Source organism: Cucurbita maxima, unplaced genomic scaffold (assembly GCF_002738345.1).
Source record: "Cucurbita maxima cultivar Rimu unplaced genomic scaffold, Cmax_1.0 Cma_Scf00024, whole genome shotgun sequence".
In the NCBI taxonomy this organism is placed as follows: Eukaryota; Viridiplantae; Streptophyta; class Magnoliopsida; order Cucurbitales; family Cucurbitaceae; genus Cucurbita; species Cucurbita maxima.
Genome location: NW_019272040.1, coordinates 2,602,686 through 2,621,418, shown reverse-complemented (window position 1 = coordinate 2,621,418; position 18,733 = coordinate 2,602,686). Strand labels below are relative to the sequence as shown.

At 35.7% G+C, this 18,733-nt stretch overlaps 2 protein-coding genes across 3 annotated transcripts; one reads left to right on the top strand and one right to left on the bottom strand.

Moving 5' to 3' along the window:
- Nucleotides 1-596: 596 nt before the first annotated feature.
- LOC111497554 (B-box zinc finger protein 24) lies at nt 597-3,377 on the top strand. Of its 2 annotated transcripts, none has more exons than XM_023148361.1 (3): nt 597-1,155; nt 2,097-2,396; nt 2,904-3,377. In XM_023148361.1, the coding sequence occupies exons 1-3, from the start codon at nt 973-975 to the stop codon at nt 3,129-3,131; spliced, it is 711 nt and encodes a 236-aa protein (XP_023004129.1). In that variant the 5' UTR covers nt 597-972; the 3' UTR covers nt 3,132-3,377. The 2 variants fall into 2 exon arrangements, with proteins under 2 accessions (XP_023004129.1, XP_023004128.1); XM_023148360.1 differs by having other exon boundaries at nt 612-1,155; nt 2,901-3,377.
- A 10,807-nt stretch (nt 3,378-14,184) lies between these two features.
- On the bottom strand, nt 14,185-17,810 carry LOC111497656 (probable fructokinase-4). Its single transcript, XM_023148516.1, has 4 exons — nt 17,298-17,810; nt 15,975-16,307; nt 14,672-14,788; nt 14,185-14,451 (listed from the first exon to the last, which is right to left on the bottom strand). Exons 1-4 carry the CDS (start codon nt 17,709-17,711, stop codon nt 14,320-14,322), a joined length of 996 nt encoding a protein of 331 aa, XP_023004284.1. The 5' UTR covers nt 17,712-17,810; the 3' UTR covers nt 14,185-14,319.
- Nucleotides 17,811-18,733: the final 923 nt, after the last annotated feature.

The window sequence follows — 18,733 nt, the reverse complement described above, 5'->3', positions numbered from 1 at the left end:
GCCAACGTTCGTTAAGTTAATGTTTAGTCTACAACTTCGGTACGAATTTTACACCTTAAGGTTGTGTCTTCTCCTTTGACAGTTTCATAACAAGGATGAAAGCATTTTAGTAACTATCTGTGGAGGGTGGGAGGCGAGGGATAAAATATAAGCTAAGTTGGGTGTCGGTGGTTAGGTTAGGATCAAATTTACGTTGAAATTGATTGACATTGACTTGTTGAACATGGAAGCAACTTGAGATAAAAAAATATCATTAATTTCAAAATCTTAAGATTCATACCATCTCGGTATCTGTCGTTGTAGTCCTCTTACTCTTGAGTTACGTTCTCATAAATATGGCAAAAAGTCACCTATAAAAGATAAAAAAAAAAATAGTATAATTATATTCGAAAGAATCAAACAACGTGTAGAGACGAGTACAGAAAAACGCTTAGAAATGTAGGTTCGTTAGATAGCCGAACTCATAGAATGGCATATGAAACCAACAAAAGGGTTGTATGGAAATTGTTGGCGTGGAGAGTTGCAAAAGAAGTTCACATTGATTGCAAGAATAGTGTTGTTCCCCGTCGTACAAAATTGATGATGCTCTTCATCAATAATTTTGTAGGCCTCAAAATTCCTCAGCCACAAACCAATCCAGCTCCACAGCCACACAAATGGCGTCCACCCTTTTCCGCCTCGTTGTCTCTTCCAGCTTTCTTACTTTCCATGGCCAAAAATCTAAACCCTTATCGTCTCACCCACCATTTACTCCCCCTTCCTTCTACCCCTTCTCTTCTAGTTTTTTCTCCACTAACAATCGGTTTCCGTTCTTGTTCTCTTCGATCTTTTCCGATTGGTCTCTCCGGCGGTCGGAGCTGCTGTTTTTCTCTAAAAATTTCATGAATTTGATGGTCTCGGAGTAGAAAAAAGGGCGGAGGTGGAATTTCCGGGAATCAGTTGAAGATTGTAGTGGTAACCTAGAGGGATAAGATGAAAATTCAGTGCGATGTTTGTGAGAAAGCTCCTGCTACTTTGATTTGTTGTGCGGATGAAGCGGCGCTTTGTTCGAAATGCGATGTTGAAGTTCATGCTGCTAATAAGCTTGCGAGCAAACACCAGAGGCTTCTTCTTCAGTGCCTCTCTACTAAGCTCCCCAAATGCGATATATGCCAAGTAATTGCGATCTCTGTTGCTTCACTTTGGTTTCTTGCTTGTTCATTTGCTCATCTCGTTGATCTGATCGTTTTTGTGCTGATATGATGAATTTAGATGAAAGATTTTGTAAGTGTGGATGATAATCTCAACAAAGTTTACTTAAATCACTGTTTAATCCGAAGTGGTTTTGCAAGTGTGGATGATAATCTCAACAAAGTTTACTTGAATCACTGTTTAATCCGAAGTGGTTTTGCAAGTGTGGATGATAATCTCAACGTAGTTTACTTAAATCACTGTTTAATCCGAAGTTACGTTTAAGTTTGTTAGGTTCTAGTAAATCTAACCCTTTCATGTGTACTCTAATCACTCTCTATCACTCGTGAGCTTCGAAGTTAGTAAGAAGTTTGAACCCAGGACCTTCAGTTTTTACTTCAATCATCCGTTTTTGGGTGTAGTAGTTGATGTTGGGTAGAGTTCATGATTTTGTGCAGCAGCTCTAGTCACCACTAGTAGATATCGTCTTTTTTGGGCTTTCCCTCAAAGTTTTTAAAACGCGGTTGCTAGGGAGAGTTTTCCACACCCTTGTAAACAATGTTTCATTCTCCTCCCCAACCGATGTGGGATCTCACAATCCACTCTCTTTCTAAGCCCAACATCCTTGTTGACACTCATTTCCTTCTCCAATTGATGTGGGACCCTCCAATCCACCCCCTTCGGGACAGCATCCTTGCTGGTACACTGCCTCGTGTCCACTCTCCTTCGGGGCTCAACCTTCTCGTTGGCACATCGCCCTGTGTCTGGCTCTGATAGCATTTCTAACAGCCCAATTCCACCACTAGTAGATATTGTCCTTCGTATTTATTTACCTTGAAGGAGGTTCATTTTTGTTGTAGAAAAAGTAGGAAGCAGTTTAGTTGAGATGACAAATGCTGAGTATTATCTGTCTTGTATGGTATCAGGACAAGCCGGCTTTCATTTTCTGTGTTGAAGACAGAGCACTATTTTGTCAAGATTGTGATGAACCAATTCATTCAACTGGTAGTCTTTCAGCAAACCACCAGAGGTTTCTAGCCACGGGAATCAGAGTGGCCATGAGCTCAAGTTGCACGAAGGACGTCGACAAGGTCAAAATGGAACCTCCAAATCCGAAGAACCCTCAGGTTCCTGCTAAACTGCCTTCACAACAAGTTCCTAACTTCACATCCCCATGGGCGGTTGACGACTTTCTCCACTTCTCCGATCTCGAGTCGTCTGACAAGGTAAGTAAGCTAGATGCTACACCTTCTACACATCCACTTATTTGCTTTTTGTGATCATACTTCAACACTGCAATTTCTGCCAGTTTAGAAAGGATAAGTTTTCGAATGTTTACTTTCCTGCGTCGACACATCTTTGCTTTCTCCTCCGAAAGATCACGCACACACTTATTTAAATTGAAGTGTCTGGACTAACTAGCACACATTTTGACTATCCTCACAGGACAACCTACGGCATTTGGTTGTTAAGGAAACCCGCAGGATATTGAATCATAAGTAGGAGTCTTTTATTATTTACACGACCCTTATTAACCACAGGGCCAAGCTATGGTTGTTCGTTAAATCCATACCCTGCAATGTCGTATGGGAATCATGATGCACGTCGGATTGGATTGTTTTCTTTTGAGATTTCTGGTGTTTACTGTTGCTAACATAGAGGCAAACATGTGACAAAGAATTGCATTACTATTACTTGATTCATAACTTACGATCAAATCCATTGTGCAGCAGAAAGAAGATCTAGAGTTTGGAGAACTAGAATGGCTAGCAGAAATGGGGCTGTTTGGGGAGCAAGTTCCTCAAGAAGCTTTAGCTGCTGCTGAAGTTCCCGAGCTTCCTACATCACACTCAGGTAGTGCATTCGCATACAGGCCGACGAAGTCGAGCATGTCGTACAAAAAGCCTAGGATCGAGGTGGTAGACGAGGATGAGTTTTTTACCGTTCCCGATCTCGGATGAACAGGAAGAGACAAGTTAGTATGGTTATGAATAATAATACAGTTTAGTTTATAGGCTTGAATAATGATTATATTATGTGGTAGTATTGTTCACATCTATGGTTTGGTAGTATGCATTATAGGAGTTTTCTTTGATCTTATGCCTACAATATTTGTTTTTTACTTTTGCTTTTCTACCTTATTGTAACTTTTGGATCTTATATGACAAATTTAAGATTATTTTAAAGAATAGTAACTCATCCTCGTCAATTTTTTTTTTAAGATTATTTAAGTCTATCTTTGGTTCGTTTCGTTCGTTGTAGTATTATGATCCATCTTTCTTTCCGAATTTATCTATCTATCTATCTATCTATGATCAAAACGACGAGCTGTTCAACCCATGTACGTATGTTATAACTATTCCCATGTCTTAACATAATTTTTAATGAAGTGTCTCGTTGAATCTTCTTCTTGAACAAACTTGAGTTTACTTTCTTGTATACATCGATCACCACTCGTGATTTTGAACGTCTCGATTTAAGATTTGTCTTTATGGATTTTGGATCCTGCAAATCTTTCCGGTACCACTTGTTGATGCACTCATTTATACTTAAGCTAGCGTGTTAAGTGATGAAACATTCTATGTGCACAATTATTTCGACCCATTCATTCCTGTACGTTCACTATATTTGCCCCAACGCAAGCTCATAACACTTCTAATCCCAAATCCATAAGATTTGCTTTGGTTTGTTTTTAAAATTTTTATTTTTTAAATAAGGATGGTTTTATTTCCATTTATTATTTATCTCTTTTTCCATTCACCATTTCAAATATGCTGATTATAACTTTTTAATTTTGTCGAAGATTTATTAGAATAATTTTTTTGTGTGAAGTGGGAGGTGGGTTGTAATCGAATTTTTATTCTTTTTAAAAACATTGGTGAATAAAACGTATATGAGAAAAAAATAGTGAGAATATTTGACTCTTTCTTTCACGGTAAAAGATCAATACTCGACTTCAATCTTCAAACACTATTCCGCAATAATGAATGGTATAAATAGCGTAGTATGTAATAAGATGAAGCATATATAGCAAAACCTAACTTAGTTTGTGAGAAATAGATTTGTAAAGAGAAAGAGGTAAAAATGGTGGGACTTCCCAAGTTTGGAGTACTCAAATCGAAGTGCAACCACAACTACAATATTCAGGACGGTCCATTCACAAAGTTCGAGTTCGAGCAAGCTAAATCTGACCCATCTTTATTCCATATAAAATGTTGTTAAAACAATAGGTACTGGGTTAGTTGGGCTGGTGACCATCAATTTATTATAGCTGGAGCTGAAGATAAAGAGGAAGATAGATCCAAATGGACATGCACGTTATTTCGTCCCGTTTATGATAGTTGTCATCAATCCTATCGATTTCATCATGTCCATCTTGGTCTCTATGTGGTGTTGTGGAGAGATGGTTCTCATTTTAGAGATTGCTTACGTCCACACTTGTCAAACCCCGATAGACACCTTTGTGATCTCAGTATAGCTATCGATTGAGAATCGATGTGGTTATTACCGAAGTTCATTGTTTTTAAATCGGAAAATGATTTTTATCTATCTGGTCGCCGACGTCATAACCTTCCATATTTACCGTTTTTATCCCAAAATCTTAAAGATCCTAGCACTATGATGGAGACTACCTTCACAAATGATGGAAAATTTCGCATAAAGTCCATTTTCTTCCAAAGACTTTGGAAACGTGGTGATCGTGATTGGATTTTTGCTGACTTGGATGACTCTAATTCTCAAGATCCCGATGTTTTGTTTTCACCGATTAAACTTTCTCCCCTCGTTGTTGCTCTACGTAACTTGGGTGCTAACAAATTCATTAAAAGATACACTAATTTCGGGTATAGAAAGCAGTCTCAATGCTGCTATCTCAGAGATTGATGAATTTTCACACGTTCTAGAGAAATCAGTCATGTGGCGTTTTATCTTTCTGAGGCTTTAACGAAGTTGTTATCATGTTAGCAACCAGTGAAGTTAGAAACAATTTCAACGTACCCAATATTGCACGTATCACTTTCTCATATATATAGACAAGAGAATTAGCTCATGGGCTTCTTCAATCTCAACGAAATTGGATGTCAAGACTACAATTAAGTCGAGAGTTCCCCTCATTAGTGATGGAAGGAAGTTCGATATATCTTCAGCTAAATTTGATGGAGAATACAAATGGGGAGAAATTAAAACAGTTTCAAAGCCAAAAGAGATAACATACGAGATAATCGTACCACCAAACAGGCTACTTTCATTACCTTACTTGTAACTAAGGGATCATATGAGATTCCATTCTCGTACAAACAAGATGACGTCCTCATAGGTGGGAAAGAAGTTGAATATCATTTAGATGATGGTATTTACCGTGGTACCAACTTCTACGACCTTAATTATGATGTTAGGACTACAAACATCTGTGGATGTCCCAACGAATATCAACAATAATAGAAGTCTTAAAAAATGTATAAATAATGTATTTTAAAGCAAATCCATGGGAGCTTATGCTCAAGGTGGATAATATCATATCATTGTGGAGAGTGGTCGTAATTATATCTTTTAACTACCGATGTCTCAACGAGAACAATTTGGATCAAATCATTTATAACTATTATAAAGTGAGTCATATTGATATTGTTATTAGGATAAGACATCCAACCTTATTCATAAACTATACACTGCATAGATTATTTATTAAACCGGACAACCTAGGATTTTGTTATAATAAAACATTAATCATGGGACTTAGATCTCACCTTAAAAAACATTTGAGCTAAAATTTGGACAAAAAAATCCATATTTTACTTAATAAAAAAAAACATAAACATAAGAATACGAATTTGTCAATTCAGAATAAAGCGACGTTTTTATTCTTTATAAGAACATTGATGAATAAGAAGGATAAATGAGAATATTTTTACGAGTAGAAAAGATGGTAAGAATATTTATGGTTCGTGTTATAAATAACGTAGCACGTAACATTAACAAGTATAGCAAAACTCAACTTAGATTGTGAGAAATTGAGAAGTAAAGATCAAGAAGTAAGCATGTCGCAGCTCCCGAGGTTTGCAGCTCTTAAATCAAAGTACAACGACAACTACTTGCGTTATATCAATGAAACTTGTTCGCCGGTACGGTCGTTTCTACAATACTCGGGACAAGATATTCTTACTCCATTTACAAAGTTTGAGTTCGAGCAAGCTAGATGTGACCCATCTTTGTTCCATATAAAATGTTGTTACAACAATAAGTATTGGGTTAGCTGGGCTTGTGACCATCATTTTATTGTAGCGGGAGCTGACCATAAAGAGGAAGATAGATCTAAATGGACATGCACGTTATTTCGTCCCGTATATGAAAGTTGTCATCAATCTTATAGATTTTGTCATGTTCGTCTTGGTTTCAACGTGGTCTTGTGGAGGGTTGGCCCTCCGTTTGGAGAATGCTTACGTGCACAATGGTCAGATCCCGATAGAGATCTTTGTGATCTCAGTATAGTTATTAATTGGGAATCAATATCGTCGTTACCAAAATATATTGCTTTTAAAAGTGATAATGGTTCCTATCTTAGTGCTCGTTTGATTAGCAAACTTCCGTATCTACAATTCTCGTCCAAAAGCATCGACGATCCTAGCATTCAGATGGAGACATTCATCACAAACGATGGGAAAATTCGCATAAAATCAATTTTCTTCCAAAAATTTTGGAAACGCGATACTTCTAATTGGATTTTCGCTGATTCTATTGATGATAGCTCGGAAAATCTCGATACTTTATTTTCGCCAACTCAGGTATCTTCCACCATTGTCGCTCTACGTAACTTAGGTAATGGCAACTTTGTCAAACGATACAGTCTTGCTAGCAAAGTAAACTTTCTCAACGCTGGAGCCAAAGAAATTGATAGCTTTTCACACTTACAAATGGTCGAGCCTATTCTTTCGAGAGAAATCAGCAACGTAATGTTTTATCTTTCCGAGGCTAGAATCTACAATGAAGCTGTTATCGTGCTAGCAACTAAAGAAGTCACAAATAATTTCCACGTACCAAGCACTCTATGCATCTCGTTCTCTTATACAAACACCAGATATAGCAAATGGGCTTCTTCAATCTCAATGAAATTGGATGTCAAGACAACAATTGACTCGGGAGTTCCCCTCATTGTTAACCGAAAAAAGATCGAGACATTATCAACTAAGTTTTCGGGAGAATACAAATGGGGAGAAACCATAACAATATCAAAGATAAAAGAGATAAAATATGAGGTAACTGTACCACCAACAAGCACGAGTATCGTTACCTTATATGCAACTAAGGGCTCGTGTGACGTTCCGTTCTCATACAAACAAGTTGACGTCCTCATCGGCGGGAAAGAAGTTGAATCTTATTTAGCTGACGGTATTTATCATGGCACCAACTACTACAATCTTAAACATGAAGTTAAAACTAAACAAATCTGTGGATGTCCTAACGAATAATTATTCTATCATGATAATAGGGACGAGGTAAATGTGACATCTTTAGATGTCCGTGTATGACTTACGTTGTAATATCTAAAAGAATAAAATTATTACGGTTTTCATCTACACGATCCTATTTAAAAGCTTAATTATTTTTAATTTATTGGCTCAAACTTTCTAATTTTGTTGGGATTATTATTATTTTTTAAATTAAACGACTAAAATATTATATATATTTTACTCAAATGCAAAAAGCAAAATGCAAAAGAAAAAAAAAACGTTACTTGTTCGAAATTTTGAGTTGGTTGGATTAGCGACTCGAGTAATCTGAATAGAGTTCATAGTCCAATCCAATTCGACTAGGTTGGGTCGGGTCTAGTTTTCGAATTGTCTTTTTTTTTTTGTTTTTTTAATTCTTAAAAAAAATCATATTTATCTGTAATACATGTTACATTAATAACAAAAATATCATAAAATTTAAATATCAAATATTTACAAGTCACAACTCATCATTAACATCAGTTATAAATGTTCTCATCAGAGTAGGGTTTGGTTGTTATTTTATTTTCGAGATGGTTGGATTGACTCAATAAAAAAATGTCAACCGGCAAACGAAATCGAATTTTTTTATTTTTCAAAAATTCAATCCAACCTAATTTGAAAATATATATATATATATATAATCCAACTCGACCCAATTTTTATGATTTGAATTGGATAGTTCGATTGATAAGCACGGTGAAATAAATAATATATTTGCTGATAGAAATAATTTTGGTTTTAAAAATTTAAAAAAATAAAAGACGAAAAATGAGAAAGGCTCGTAGACACGGGAGATGAATGCTAATTATTCGAACATAAAAGTCGTACTTATGCAATTTATTCTATTATATTTTGGAGTTAATAAAGTAACTTTTAGTATAAGTCAACGCTAAAAATAAAAATAAATAAATAAATAAAAAACTTTAGGATAATTTTATAATAAAATCATATTGATAATATTCTTGTATTGGACACAATATTCTAGAAGCATCCTTTCGTTTGTTTTTAAATCGATTAATTTTTCCGATTTATATGGATAAAAAGGAAAATTTATTATATATACATACACGTATACATATATACATATATATACATATACATATATATATATGCACACGACACACCATTGGTAAGTCTCCACGTGAATGAATAGATAATGATAATAAAGATAAAAGATAAAAATATGCGTAAAGGGGACGTGGTTCGATTCTTTTTAAGAACGTTCGTGAATAAAAGGATAAATGAGAATAATTATACTTACTTACAAGCATAGCATATTACAAGAACGGGTATCGCAAAACTCAGCTTAATATCCGAGAGATAGTAACGTAAAGAGAAAGAGGCAACAATGGTGCAACTTCCGAAGTTTGCCATGCTCAAATCAAAGTACAACCACAACTATTTGCGCTTCATGAATGAAGCGTGTTCATTGGTGCGAACATTCATGCAATACTCGGGAAAGGAGATTCTTAGTCCATTTACACCGTTTGAGTTCGAGCAAGCTAAATGTGACTCATCTTTATACCATATAAAATGTTGTTACAACAACAAGTAATGGGTTAGTTTGGCTCGTGACCATCATTTTATTGTAGCGGGGGCTGACCAGAAAGATGAAGACAAATCCAAATGGACGTGCACTCTATTTCGTCCAGTTTATGACAGTTGTCATCAATCGTTTCGGTTTTGTCATGTCCATCTTGGTTTAAATGTAGTCATGTGGAGGGTTGGTCCCCCTTATGGAGAATGCTTACGTGCACAATGGTCGATTCTTGATAAAGATCTATGCGATCTCAGTATAGTTATTGACTGGGAATCACTGTGGTCATTACCTAAATTTATTGCCTTTAGAGATGATAATAGTTCTTTTCTTAGTGCTCGGTCAATTGACAATCATTCATATCTACAATTTTCATCCAACAATATTGACGATCCTACCGTTCAGATGGAGACCTTCATCACAAATGATAGAAAAATTCGTGTGAAGTCAGCTCACTTCCAATCTGTGGATGCCACTGCTCAAAATCTCGATACTTTGTTTTCGCCAACTAAAGTTGCGTCCCACGTTGTTGCTCTTCGTAACTTGGGTAATAACAACTTTGTTAAAAGGTACACTTCAGCAAGCAAAGTAAGTTGTCTCATGGCAGCTGTAAAAAATATCGATGAATTTTCACACTTACAAATGGTTGAGCTTGTTCTTTCACGACAAATCAACAATGTCGTGTTTTATCTTTCTGATGCTAGAATCCCTGATCAAGTTGCTATCGTATTAGCAACTGCATAAGCTGCAAACGATTCGAACTTACCCAACACTGTCTGCTTGACTTTCTCACATACAAACACCAGATCTAGCACATGGGCTTCTTCAGTTTCAACGAAATTGGACGTCAAGACAATAATCGAAACCGGAGTTCCTCTCATTGTCGATGGAAAGACAATTGAAACATCGTCGACTAAGTTCGTTGGAGAATACAAATGGGGAGAAACTATAACAACGTCAAAGATACAAGAGATCAAATATGAGGCAACTATACCACCGATGAGCAGTATTAACGTTACCTTACATGCAACTAAGGGTTCGTGTCCTAAGGTGTGTTGGTTGTGCAACTATACCGATGAGCAGTATTATTATTATATCGCAACAATAATAATAATAAAAAAAAAAGGGTGTCCTAAGGTGTGTTGGTTGTGGCCGCATGTCGGATGTTTCGATCATGTTTGTCTAGAGCATGTTATCAATATGGGAGGTGTATAACCATTTACCAGAATCTTTTGTCAATTTTTCCTACCCGAGTTATATACTATCAAAGTTATAATTGTTGTTGATTCGTTTTTAGCTTATAATATTGATTTCTTTCAAATCTTTTTCAACGCGTTTCCTCGTTCACGTTTTATAAAATATTTTCTGTCAAACGTGACTCGAGATTCGATCATACGTCAAGATTGTCCACAAAATTTCATTTTCACACGAATGACTTGTTCACAAACTCAAAACTCACGACTTTTCGAAAAGGGTTCGATGAGCTATCCTTAGCAAAACGACACATGGAATCTAACCAATTTTTTATTCTTCCAGAGAATATTCATGAATAAAAGAAATTGAGAATATTTCACTTTTTCTTTTTGTGGAAAGGGATAATGATAAGCTTCAGGTAAGAAAATAAGTTGTCTCATGACGGCCGTGAAAAATGATCGAGCTTGTTCTTTCACCAAAATTCAACAATGTCGTGTTTCGTCTCTCTGATACGGGAATTCGTGATCAAGTTATTATCATACCAGCGAATACATAAACGGAAAATAATTGAACGGGAAATACTTGTTCGACTTTCTCATATATAAACACCGAATCTAGCACATGAGCTTCTTCATTCTCAACGAATCCAATAAGAAACCAGTTCAATTGGACTTGTCAACTTCATCATCTTTATTGGTTCTACGCAACTGCACCTCTTTTTTGTTGCCTTTATTCCGTGATTTTAACGCAATAAAAATCATAAAGAACGATCGGCTAAGTTAAGAGAATATCATGACAATTTAATATTATAAATAAAATATAAATTACGAGACTTTAAGATATAAAGTCTAAATACTTCAAATTTGGACATTATAACAAAAATAGATGCCCGTCTTTTTCACTTTTACTATAATAAAAATAAGGATAAGATAAAAATATGCGTAAAACGACATTTTTTTACCTTTTCTTTTTGTAGAAAAGATAACGAGAATATTTAGGTGCAATTAGTAAAATCTATGCTTCTCGAGCGATAAATAGCCTAGCATAACAAGAATAAGTATAGCTACTCAACTTAGTGTCGACAAAGGGACAAGGATGGTGCAATTTCCGAGGTTTGTAGTCCTCAAATCAAAGTATAATCACAACTACTTGCGCTATTTGGATGAAACTTGTTCACAGGTGAATATGTTTCTGCGGTACTCGGGAAAGGAGATTCTTACTCCATACACAAAGTTTGAGTTCGAACAAGCTAAACGTGACCCGTCTTTATTCCACATAAGATGTTGTTACAATAATAAGTACTGGACTAGTTGGGCTTGTGACAAACATTTTATTGTAGCGGGAGCTTACGAGAAAGAAGAAGATAAATCCAAATGGTCGTGCACACTATTTCATCCCGTTTATGACAGTTCTCGCAACCATTTTGATTTTGTCACGTTGGTCTTGGTTTTAACATAGTCGTATGGAGAATTGGTCCTCCTTATGGTCGGTTGCTAATAGAGATCTCTGCGATCTCAGTATAGTTATTAACTGGAAATTAGTGTGGTCATTACCTAAATTTATTGCTTTTAAAGGTGATAATGGTTCTTATCTTAGTGCTCGCTCAATTGACAATCGTCCATATCTACAATTTTCTTCCAACAATATTGACGATCCTACCATTCAGATGGAGACTTTCATCACAAATGATGGAAAATTTTGCATCAAATCAGTTTACTTCCAGAAATTTTGAAGACGTGACACATCTAATTAGATTTTTGCTGACTATTATGAGACCACTACTCAAAATCTCGATACTTTATTTTTGCCCACTAAAGTTTCACCCGACGTTGTTGCTCTTTGTAACTTGGGTAATGACAACTTTGTTAAAAGATATACTATAGGCAGCAAAATAAGTTATCTCATGGCAGCTGTGAAAAATATCGATGAATTTTCACGCTTACATATGGTTGAGCTTGTTCTTTCACGACAAATCAACAATGTCGTATTTTGTCTTTTTGATGCTAGGATCCATGATCAAGTTGTTATCGTATTAGCAACTACAGAAGTTGCAAATAATTCAAACATACCCAATACTGAATCTGTGACTTTCTCATACACAAACAACGGACTGAGCACATGGGCTTCTTTAGTCTCAACAAAATTGGACATCAAGATAACGGTCGAAGCAGAAATTCCGCTCATTGTTGATGGAAAGATGATTGAAACGTCGTCAACTATGTTTGTTGGAGAATACACATGGGGTAAAACCATAACAACATCGAAAGACTCAAGAGATATATGAGGTTACTATCCTACCATTGAGCACCATTAGCATTACTTTATGTGCAACGAAGGGCTCATGTGACGTTCCGTTCTCATACCAACAAGAAAAAGTCAACTACAGATATTGATACCTATAAAATAGCAAAAGAAGTCAACTACAGATATTGATACCTATAAAATAGCAACAAACCGCATACCATATGATCACAACCACTACAAGTACAGAGACATTTTCCACTAATCTGATTATATTGAACTCTCTATTACTACTTTTTAAAAGATATCATACTCATACTATCAATAACTTCTAACTCAAAACAATGTATCACATACTACTCCTTACACCTTCCGATCATGATGTATGGATTGGCATCAGAGATCGGACCCTCCCTCCTACGGTGCAGGCACCCTCCACTGTGCGCCAATACCGAAGGCGTAGTGGCATTTCCTTCGATTACTGCATTATAGTCTTCATGCAGGGCGGAGTAGAGATATTGAGGTTTGACGTTTAGACATTAAATAAGTAACTACCTTACTCCTTACGAAAAACACTTAGAGATAAGTGTAGACTCAGATGTGATGGTTTTTGCAGTGCCATCTAACATCTGACGAGTAAGGCACCATCCACTGTGCACCAATACCGAAGGCTTAGTGGAACTTCCTTCGGTGGCTGCTACAGCAGCGGCGAGTAAGGGAAACTGCTTATTAAGTATTGCAATAATCTGATACCTTACTCCTTACGAAAAACACTTCTCGATAAGTGTAGACTCTGATGTGATTGCTTGTGGAAGGGTTACTTCATATCAGAGGAGTAAGGCACCATCCACTGTGCACCAATACCGAAGGCTTAGTGGAACTTCCTTCGGTTACTGTATCATCCGCTGGGTGAATCCTATTACAGGGCGAGTAAGGGAAACAACTTATTAAGTCTTGCCTTATCCTACCTGACCCTATCTGACCTTATCCTATTTTTGCTTATACGGTTTTTGCCCAAAGAGACTATTACCCTAAGACCTTCAGAGGTAGGAAAGGCTAAGGAAATGTCTATTACCCTCATACCTTATCAGGAGTAGGAAAGGCCTATTATCCTCTGACCTTATCAGGAAAATTCAATTGCCTTAGTTCAGTAATAATCCTTAGAGGTGGAAAAAAAAGTTGAATATTCTTTAAACGACGGTGTTTACTATGGCACCAAGTACTATAACTTTAAATGTGAAACTAAAACGCTAGTTTGTAATAAAAGAAGAAGAAAATTAAAAGTAAAACACATAGGTTGCTTGTAGAGTTGGAGTCTTCATATAATTATTATTTTTAAAATTAATAATTTTAAATTGAGTGATGCGGGTGAAAATCCAACAAAATCACAATAATTAAAAAACCTATGAAGCTTAAAGTAATAAAAAGACACCAAAATTATATCAATTTTAATGTAATGAAAAAAGACACCAAAATGAGCAGGTTAAAATAGTAATTTAACAAGGTCAAAATGTTAAAGTTTTATTTCCCATTTTTTTTTTATTTTTAAAAAAGGTTTTATTTAGTAAATACTTTAAGCACAAAAGTCTGATGGGAGAAAATTAAAAGGGCCTTTTTGTTAATTCTACTGCGAAAAGGGAATTAGAGCCAAAAATGTAAAACAAGAACACAAGAGGAAAAAGAAGCAGCCTAGGTAGAAGCCTTGATCAAGGCTTCCACGTCAGCCTCTGATGGGAGAGCTGGGATTGCTCCCTTCTTGGTTGTTGTAATGGCTCCACATGCATTTGCAAATCTCAGGATCTCCCTCAGCCTCTTCTCATCCTGCAATAAAATAAATTAAAGTAGGGATACAAGCTAAGTACCTCGATAACAGATTAGTCGGGTCGATAATCATGTAAATAAAAGTTCCATTATTCAACCAACTCTAATGAAAGACAGACGTGCCTCGACAACAGATTAGTCGGTCGACAATCATGCAAATAAATGTTTTCATTAGTCGTGACCTTATTAGATAACAAACTCTTATGAAAGATACAAGTACCTCGAGAACGGATTGGTCGTCGACAATCTTGCAAAGGAGAGCGCCAACAAACGAGTCGCCAGCTCCAGTTGTGTCCACAGTTTTGACCTTGAATGGATCCACGGAGCCGCGGAAGTTCTGTGTTTTTTTAACCAAAGAAAAAAGGAGAGTTAAAAAATGCAATTTTTACTGTTTCAAAAGTAATACTAAGGTCCTATTAACAATTTTACCGAAAAAAAGATAATAATAATAATAATCCTAATAAATAAAATAAATAAATAATCTTCTGTCCATCATGAACAATGTGGGACAAAGGAAGCACCATTGCTTTTGTTTACGAAACAAGGTAAGGAATTGAACGAACAAGCCTTTTCAGGAAGCAATTATTAACACAGTGGCCCTACAAATCAAAACCCACAGGCATTAAAAAGGTGCGTTACTCAGCCTAACTTCCTAGCTGGAAAATTTTGAGAAGTTTTCTTGGAGATCTGAAATTTTCTCGGGAAAGTAGATAGAAGGGTGGTGAGATCCTACATCAGTTGAGGAGTAGAACGAAACATTGTTTATAAGGGTGTGGAAACTTCTCATTTTTTAAACCTTTAGGGGAAAACTGAAAGGAAAAACTCAAAGACAATATTTGCTAATGGTGGGACCCGGCTTGAGTCCTAACAGAGATTTTAATTTATGTTATGGATAAACACGGGAATGAATGTACAGCTATGCAATTCCCAGATCCAACCACTAATAGCCAACAACCAGCCTTTGACAGTAAGAAAGCTATGAAAAAGTACCAACAACCAAAATAATTACCTGTTTTTGTTTTTGAAGTAAGGATTACGAAAAGTGTTGTCTAAATTATTATAGTGCTTTGAACTTCACATGGCTCAAATTTGTCAGTCATAAAAGTTCAAAAAATTGTAACAGTTTTAAGTCAAATTCTTATTTTTTGCCTGTTTTTAAGCATTAAAATACGTCTTCTAATGAACAACAAATGTCAGAAAGAAGTCAAATATTCTGATTCAAACATGGGAGCGGTTAGGCAAACAAACAATCAAATTTGAACAGAATTATCACCAACCCATTCCAAGTTCTCACCAACCAAACCAATGTCCAACAAATTCAAATAAGAACAAGGAAATAAGGATATGATAAAATATCTAAATTATAAGTCCTAACATTTTCAAACGCCCAAAATTTAGCCCACCTTTAAAAAAATTCCTACCATTAATTGGAATATTCAAGCATGGTATCCTCCTAAATGAACATAATCGTGACTAAATTTAAACATTTGAAAGTACAAACACTAATAGAATTATGAGGGTACCTTGGTGTAGTATTTGCAGCCATGCTCACCGAGAGTGAGCAAGAGGAGCTTCAAGCCATCATGCCAGAGAGACATGGCAGTTTCATCATCGACCTTTTCGGATTTGGTGAGGAATTTGAGCTCATCATCGCTAACCTTGATGATGTCGGCCTTGTCCCAAATGCTTTTGATCTGTTCACGGGCCTCATCTGCTGAAGGCCACAGAGGCAGTCTCAGATTTGGATCGTATGAAAGCAGAGCACCTGCTTTCTTGGCCTCCTCCATTGCCTTTATATGGGCAGATCTGCAGGGCTCCACGATCAAGCTTATGGACCCATAGTGAAAGATTTTAGCCTACAAACACAAAACATATGATAACATATTCAGAATTTCGCAATTATTTGTTAGATGTGATCGAAATAGACCAATTAAAATTAACTTATGGGTGAAATATTCATTTTTTGATTTTTTTCAAGAAATATATTGCCGAAAACTTTTAGTTCATCTGCACGAGACGTGTAAATCACGAAAGACATTAAATAAATATAAGCATCAGTTTTGTTTGAAAAGCTATATCCTGACTTTTAAAAAAACTATTTAAAGAGAAAATCATAGTAACTTACTAACTTTGTTTATTTTTAAATAAAAACTTTCTATAATTAAACAAAATAAATGCCAAGCCAGTGAGATACTTTATAAAATTAAAGTCTAAATAATTTAATTTTCTCTAAAATTTCTATTTTTGAATTATGCATTTCGTAGTGTTCAAGCTAGCTTCCTAAACCTAAATAAAACAAAAGATAAATATTTTAAATAAGAGATTAACAAAAAAAACTTCTAAGGATATCGTTTCAGAAAAATCAAATATCTAAAAAGATCCCAATTGATCCAATATTCCATTTTTGGAATAATTATGTAATAATCAAAATAAATGGAAAAAAAAAAAAACTAAAAATATCTGACAGAAAAGGGAGAACTTCGCGAGTGATGGGCAGCACCGCTAACTACACGTGAGAATAAAGTCTAGGTAAGCACGTGAAGTTTCGCCACGTCATCAATTAAAGGGGTATAATCGGAAATTCATACATGAAAAAGCGAAATACCGAATTTACCCATAATTATCACTACTACTGCTACTCTAAGTCTATGAGTGGGGCCCAGAATATTATATCTGACGTGTCAAATTAAAAAAAAAAAAGAACTGGCGCACGAGTCTATAAGATTAAAATACTCGACCTCGGTCAAATTCGCAACAGGAAAAATTTTCCGGGAAAATCAATTGACGAGAAAATCAATACCAATACCGAATCGAAAAGGAAAATGAAAGAGAAGGAGGAAACTCACGGATTTGATGAGTTTGATATTCAATTCGTCCGCCTTGAGAAGCATATCGGCGCTAGGGTTTCGGTAGAACATAAACTCACGCTCACCGTCGGAACGCAGAGTGACGAAGGCTAAGGCGGTTCTAGCGCCTTTATCGAAGCAGATTCCTTCGTCGTTAACGCCGTGCTCCCTCAAGATATTGGCCAACATGTGGCCAAACTCATCTTCACCGAGCTTTCCAACGAAGGCAGAGTGACCGCCAAGGCGACTGACAGCGATCGCAACATTCGCCGGAGCACCGCCGGGAGCCTTGAGAAATCCAGGCGCATCCGCTAGAGATACGCCGGAAACCGTCGGGACGAAATCGATCAACATCTCACCGAAACTAACGATCAGACCGGAGCCGGTGGGAGAAGCGCCGTTATTTGGAGCCATCGGAGAAGGAAAAACAAGTGCAGAAACAAATAGTGATCGGAGAAGTTTAGAGAGAGAAAGAGGGGAAATTGGGACGGTGCATTTGATTAATTGAGCCAATAGAAAATGGAATTTATAGGAGGGAAGATTTGGGGAATATAAAATTAAAAAGAAAATTAATTAATTTTCTTATTTAATTAATTTACTCAATATATCTTAATTTTTAAAATTTGCTTTAGCTTGGCAGTGTGGCCCACCAATAATTTTTTAAATTTGCCATTTATTATTATTATTATTTAATTGAAAAAAAGAAATAGTTGTGAGAATATAAGAAGAAATTGGTACATTAATTATGAAATTATTTAATTACAAATTGATCTATTTTTTCCAAAAAAAAAAATGAAAAAGAAAAAAGAAACTAGCCGTTAGTGTAAAAACTTTCGTGAAAACTAAGCAAAATGCATTATTATTTACTGAAAAATAAATTTTTATATTTGTTTTTTTAAAATTAAAAATTTGTTGGTTTATTTTGTTCCCTCTTACTCTTATCTATACTACTCTCGCTTCAGCCCACTGCAGACCTCTGGAGTATCTCCTCCCCTTTGCCGCCACCCTATGTGGCGGCTGAGACTTCCTTTAACCTTTTTTCCAGCTTTATGAAGGGGTGAGTGGCGGCAACCACCGTAGACTCAGCCACAATTGCTCGTTTGAGACGAAAAGAAAAAAAGAATGATAATGGTAAGAGTCGAACGATATACCTATGAATTCAAATAAATAAAAAATTTATGAATTAATTTATTCTATGTGGTTTTAATTATGGTTCAATTTGATTTATTTTATGAATTTTAATTTTTATTCAAACGAATAAACTCAAATTTATTATTTTATTATTATTATTATTATTTTGCTTATAATTATAACTATGCGTAGTTTTTTTAAAAATATATATGGAAACTAAACATTTAATGTTTGAAAATAAATAAAGAGATATTTTAGGGTTGAGGATTTAAATTTTCTGAATTAAAATTTTACTTTAATTAGAA

Excerpts from the sequence above, each read along its gene's own strand:
- LOC111497656 (XM_023148516.1), bottom strand. The coding sequence starts at position 17,711 with ATGGCTCCAAATAACGGCGCTTCTCCCACCGGCTCCGGTCTGATCGTT. Across the intron at positions 14,789-15,974 it reads GCTGCAAATACTACACCAAG|AACTTCCGCGGCTCCGTGGA; the intron begins GTACCCTCATAA and ends AAAAAAACACAG. Across the intron at positions 14,452-14,671 it reads ACGACCAATCCGTTCTCGAG|GATGAGAAGAGGCTGAGGGA; the intron begins GTACTTGTATCT and ends ATTTTATTGCAG.
- LOC111497554 (XM_023148360.1), top strand. The coding sequence starts at position 973 with ATGAAAATTCAGTGCGATGTTTGTGAGAAAGCTCCTGCTACTTTGATT. Across the intron at positions 1,156-2,096 it reads CCAAATGCGATATATGCCAA|GACAAGCCGGCTTTCATTTT; the intron begins GTAATTGCGATC and ends GTATGGTATCAG. Across the intron at positions 2,397-2,900 it reads ATCTCGAGTCGTCTGACAAG|CAGAAAGAAGATCTAGAGTT; the intron begins GTAAGTAAGCTA and ends TCCATTGTGCAG.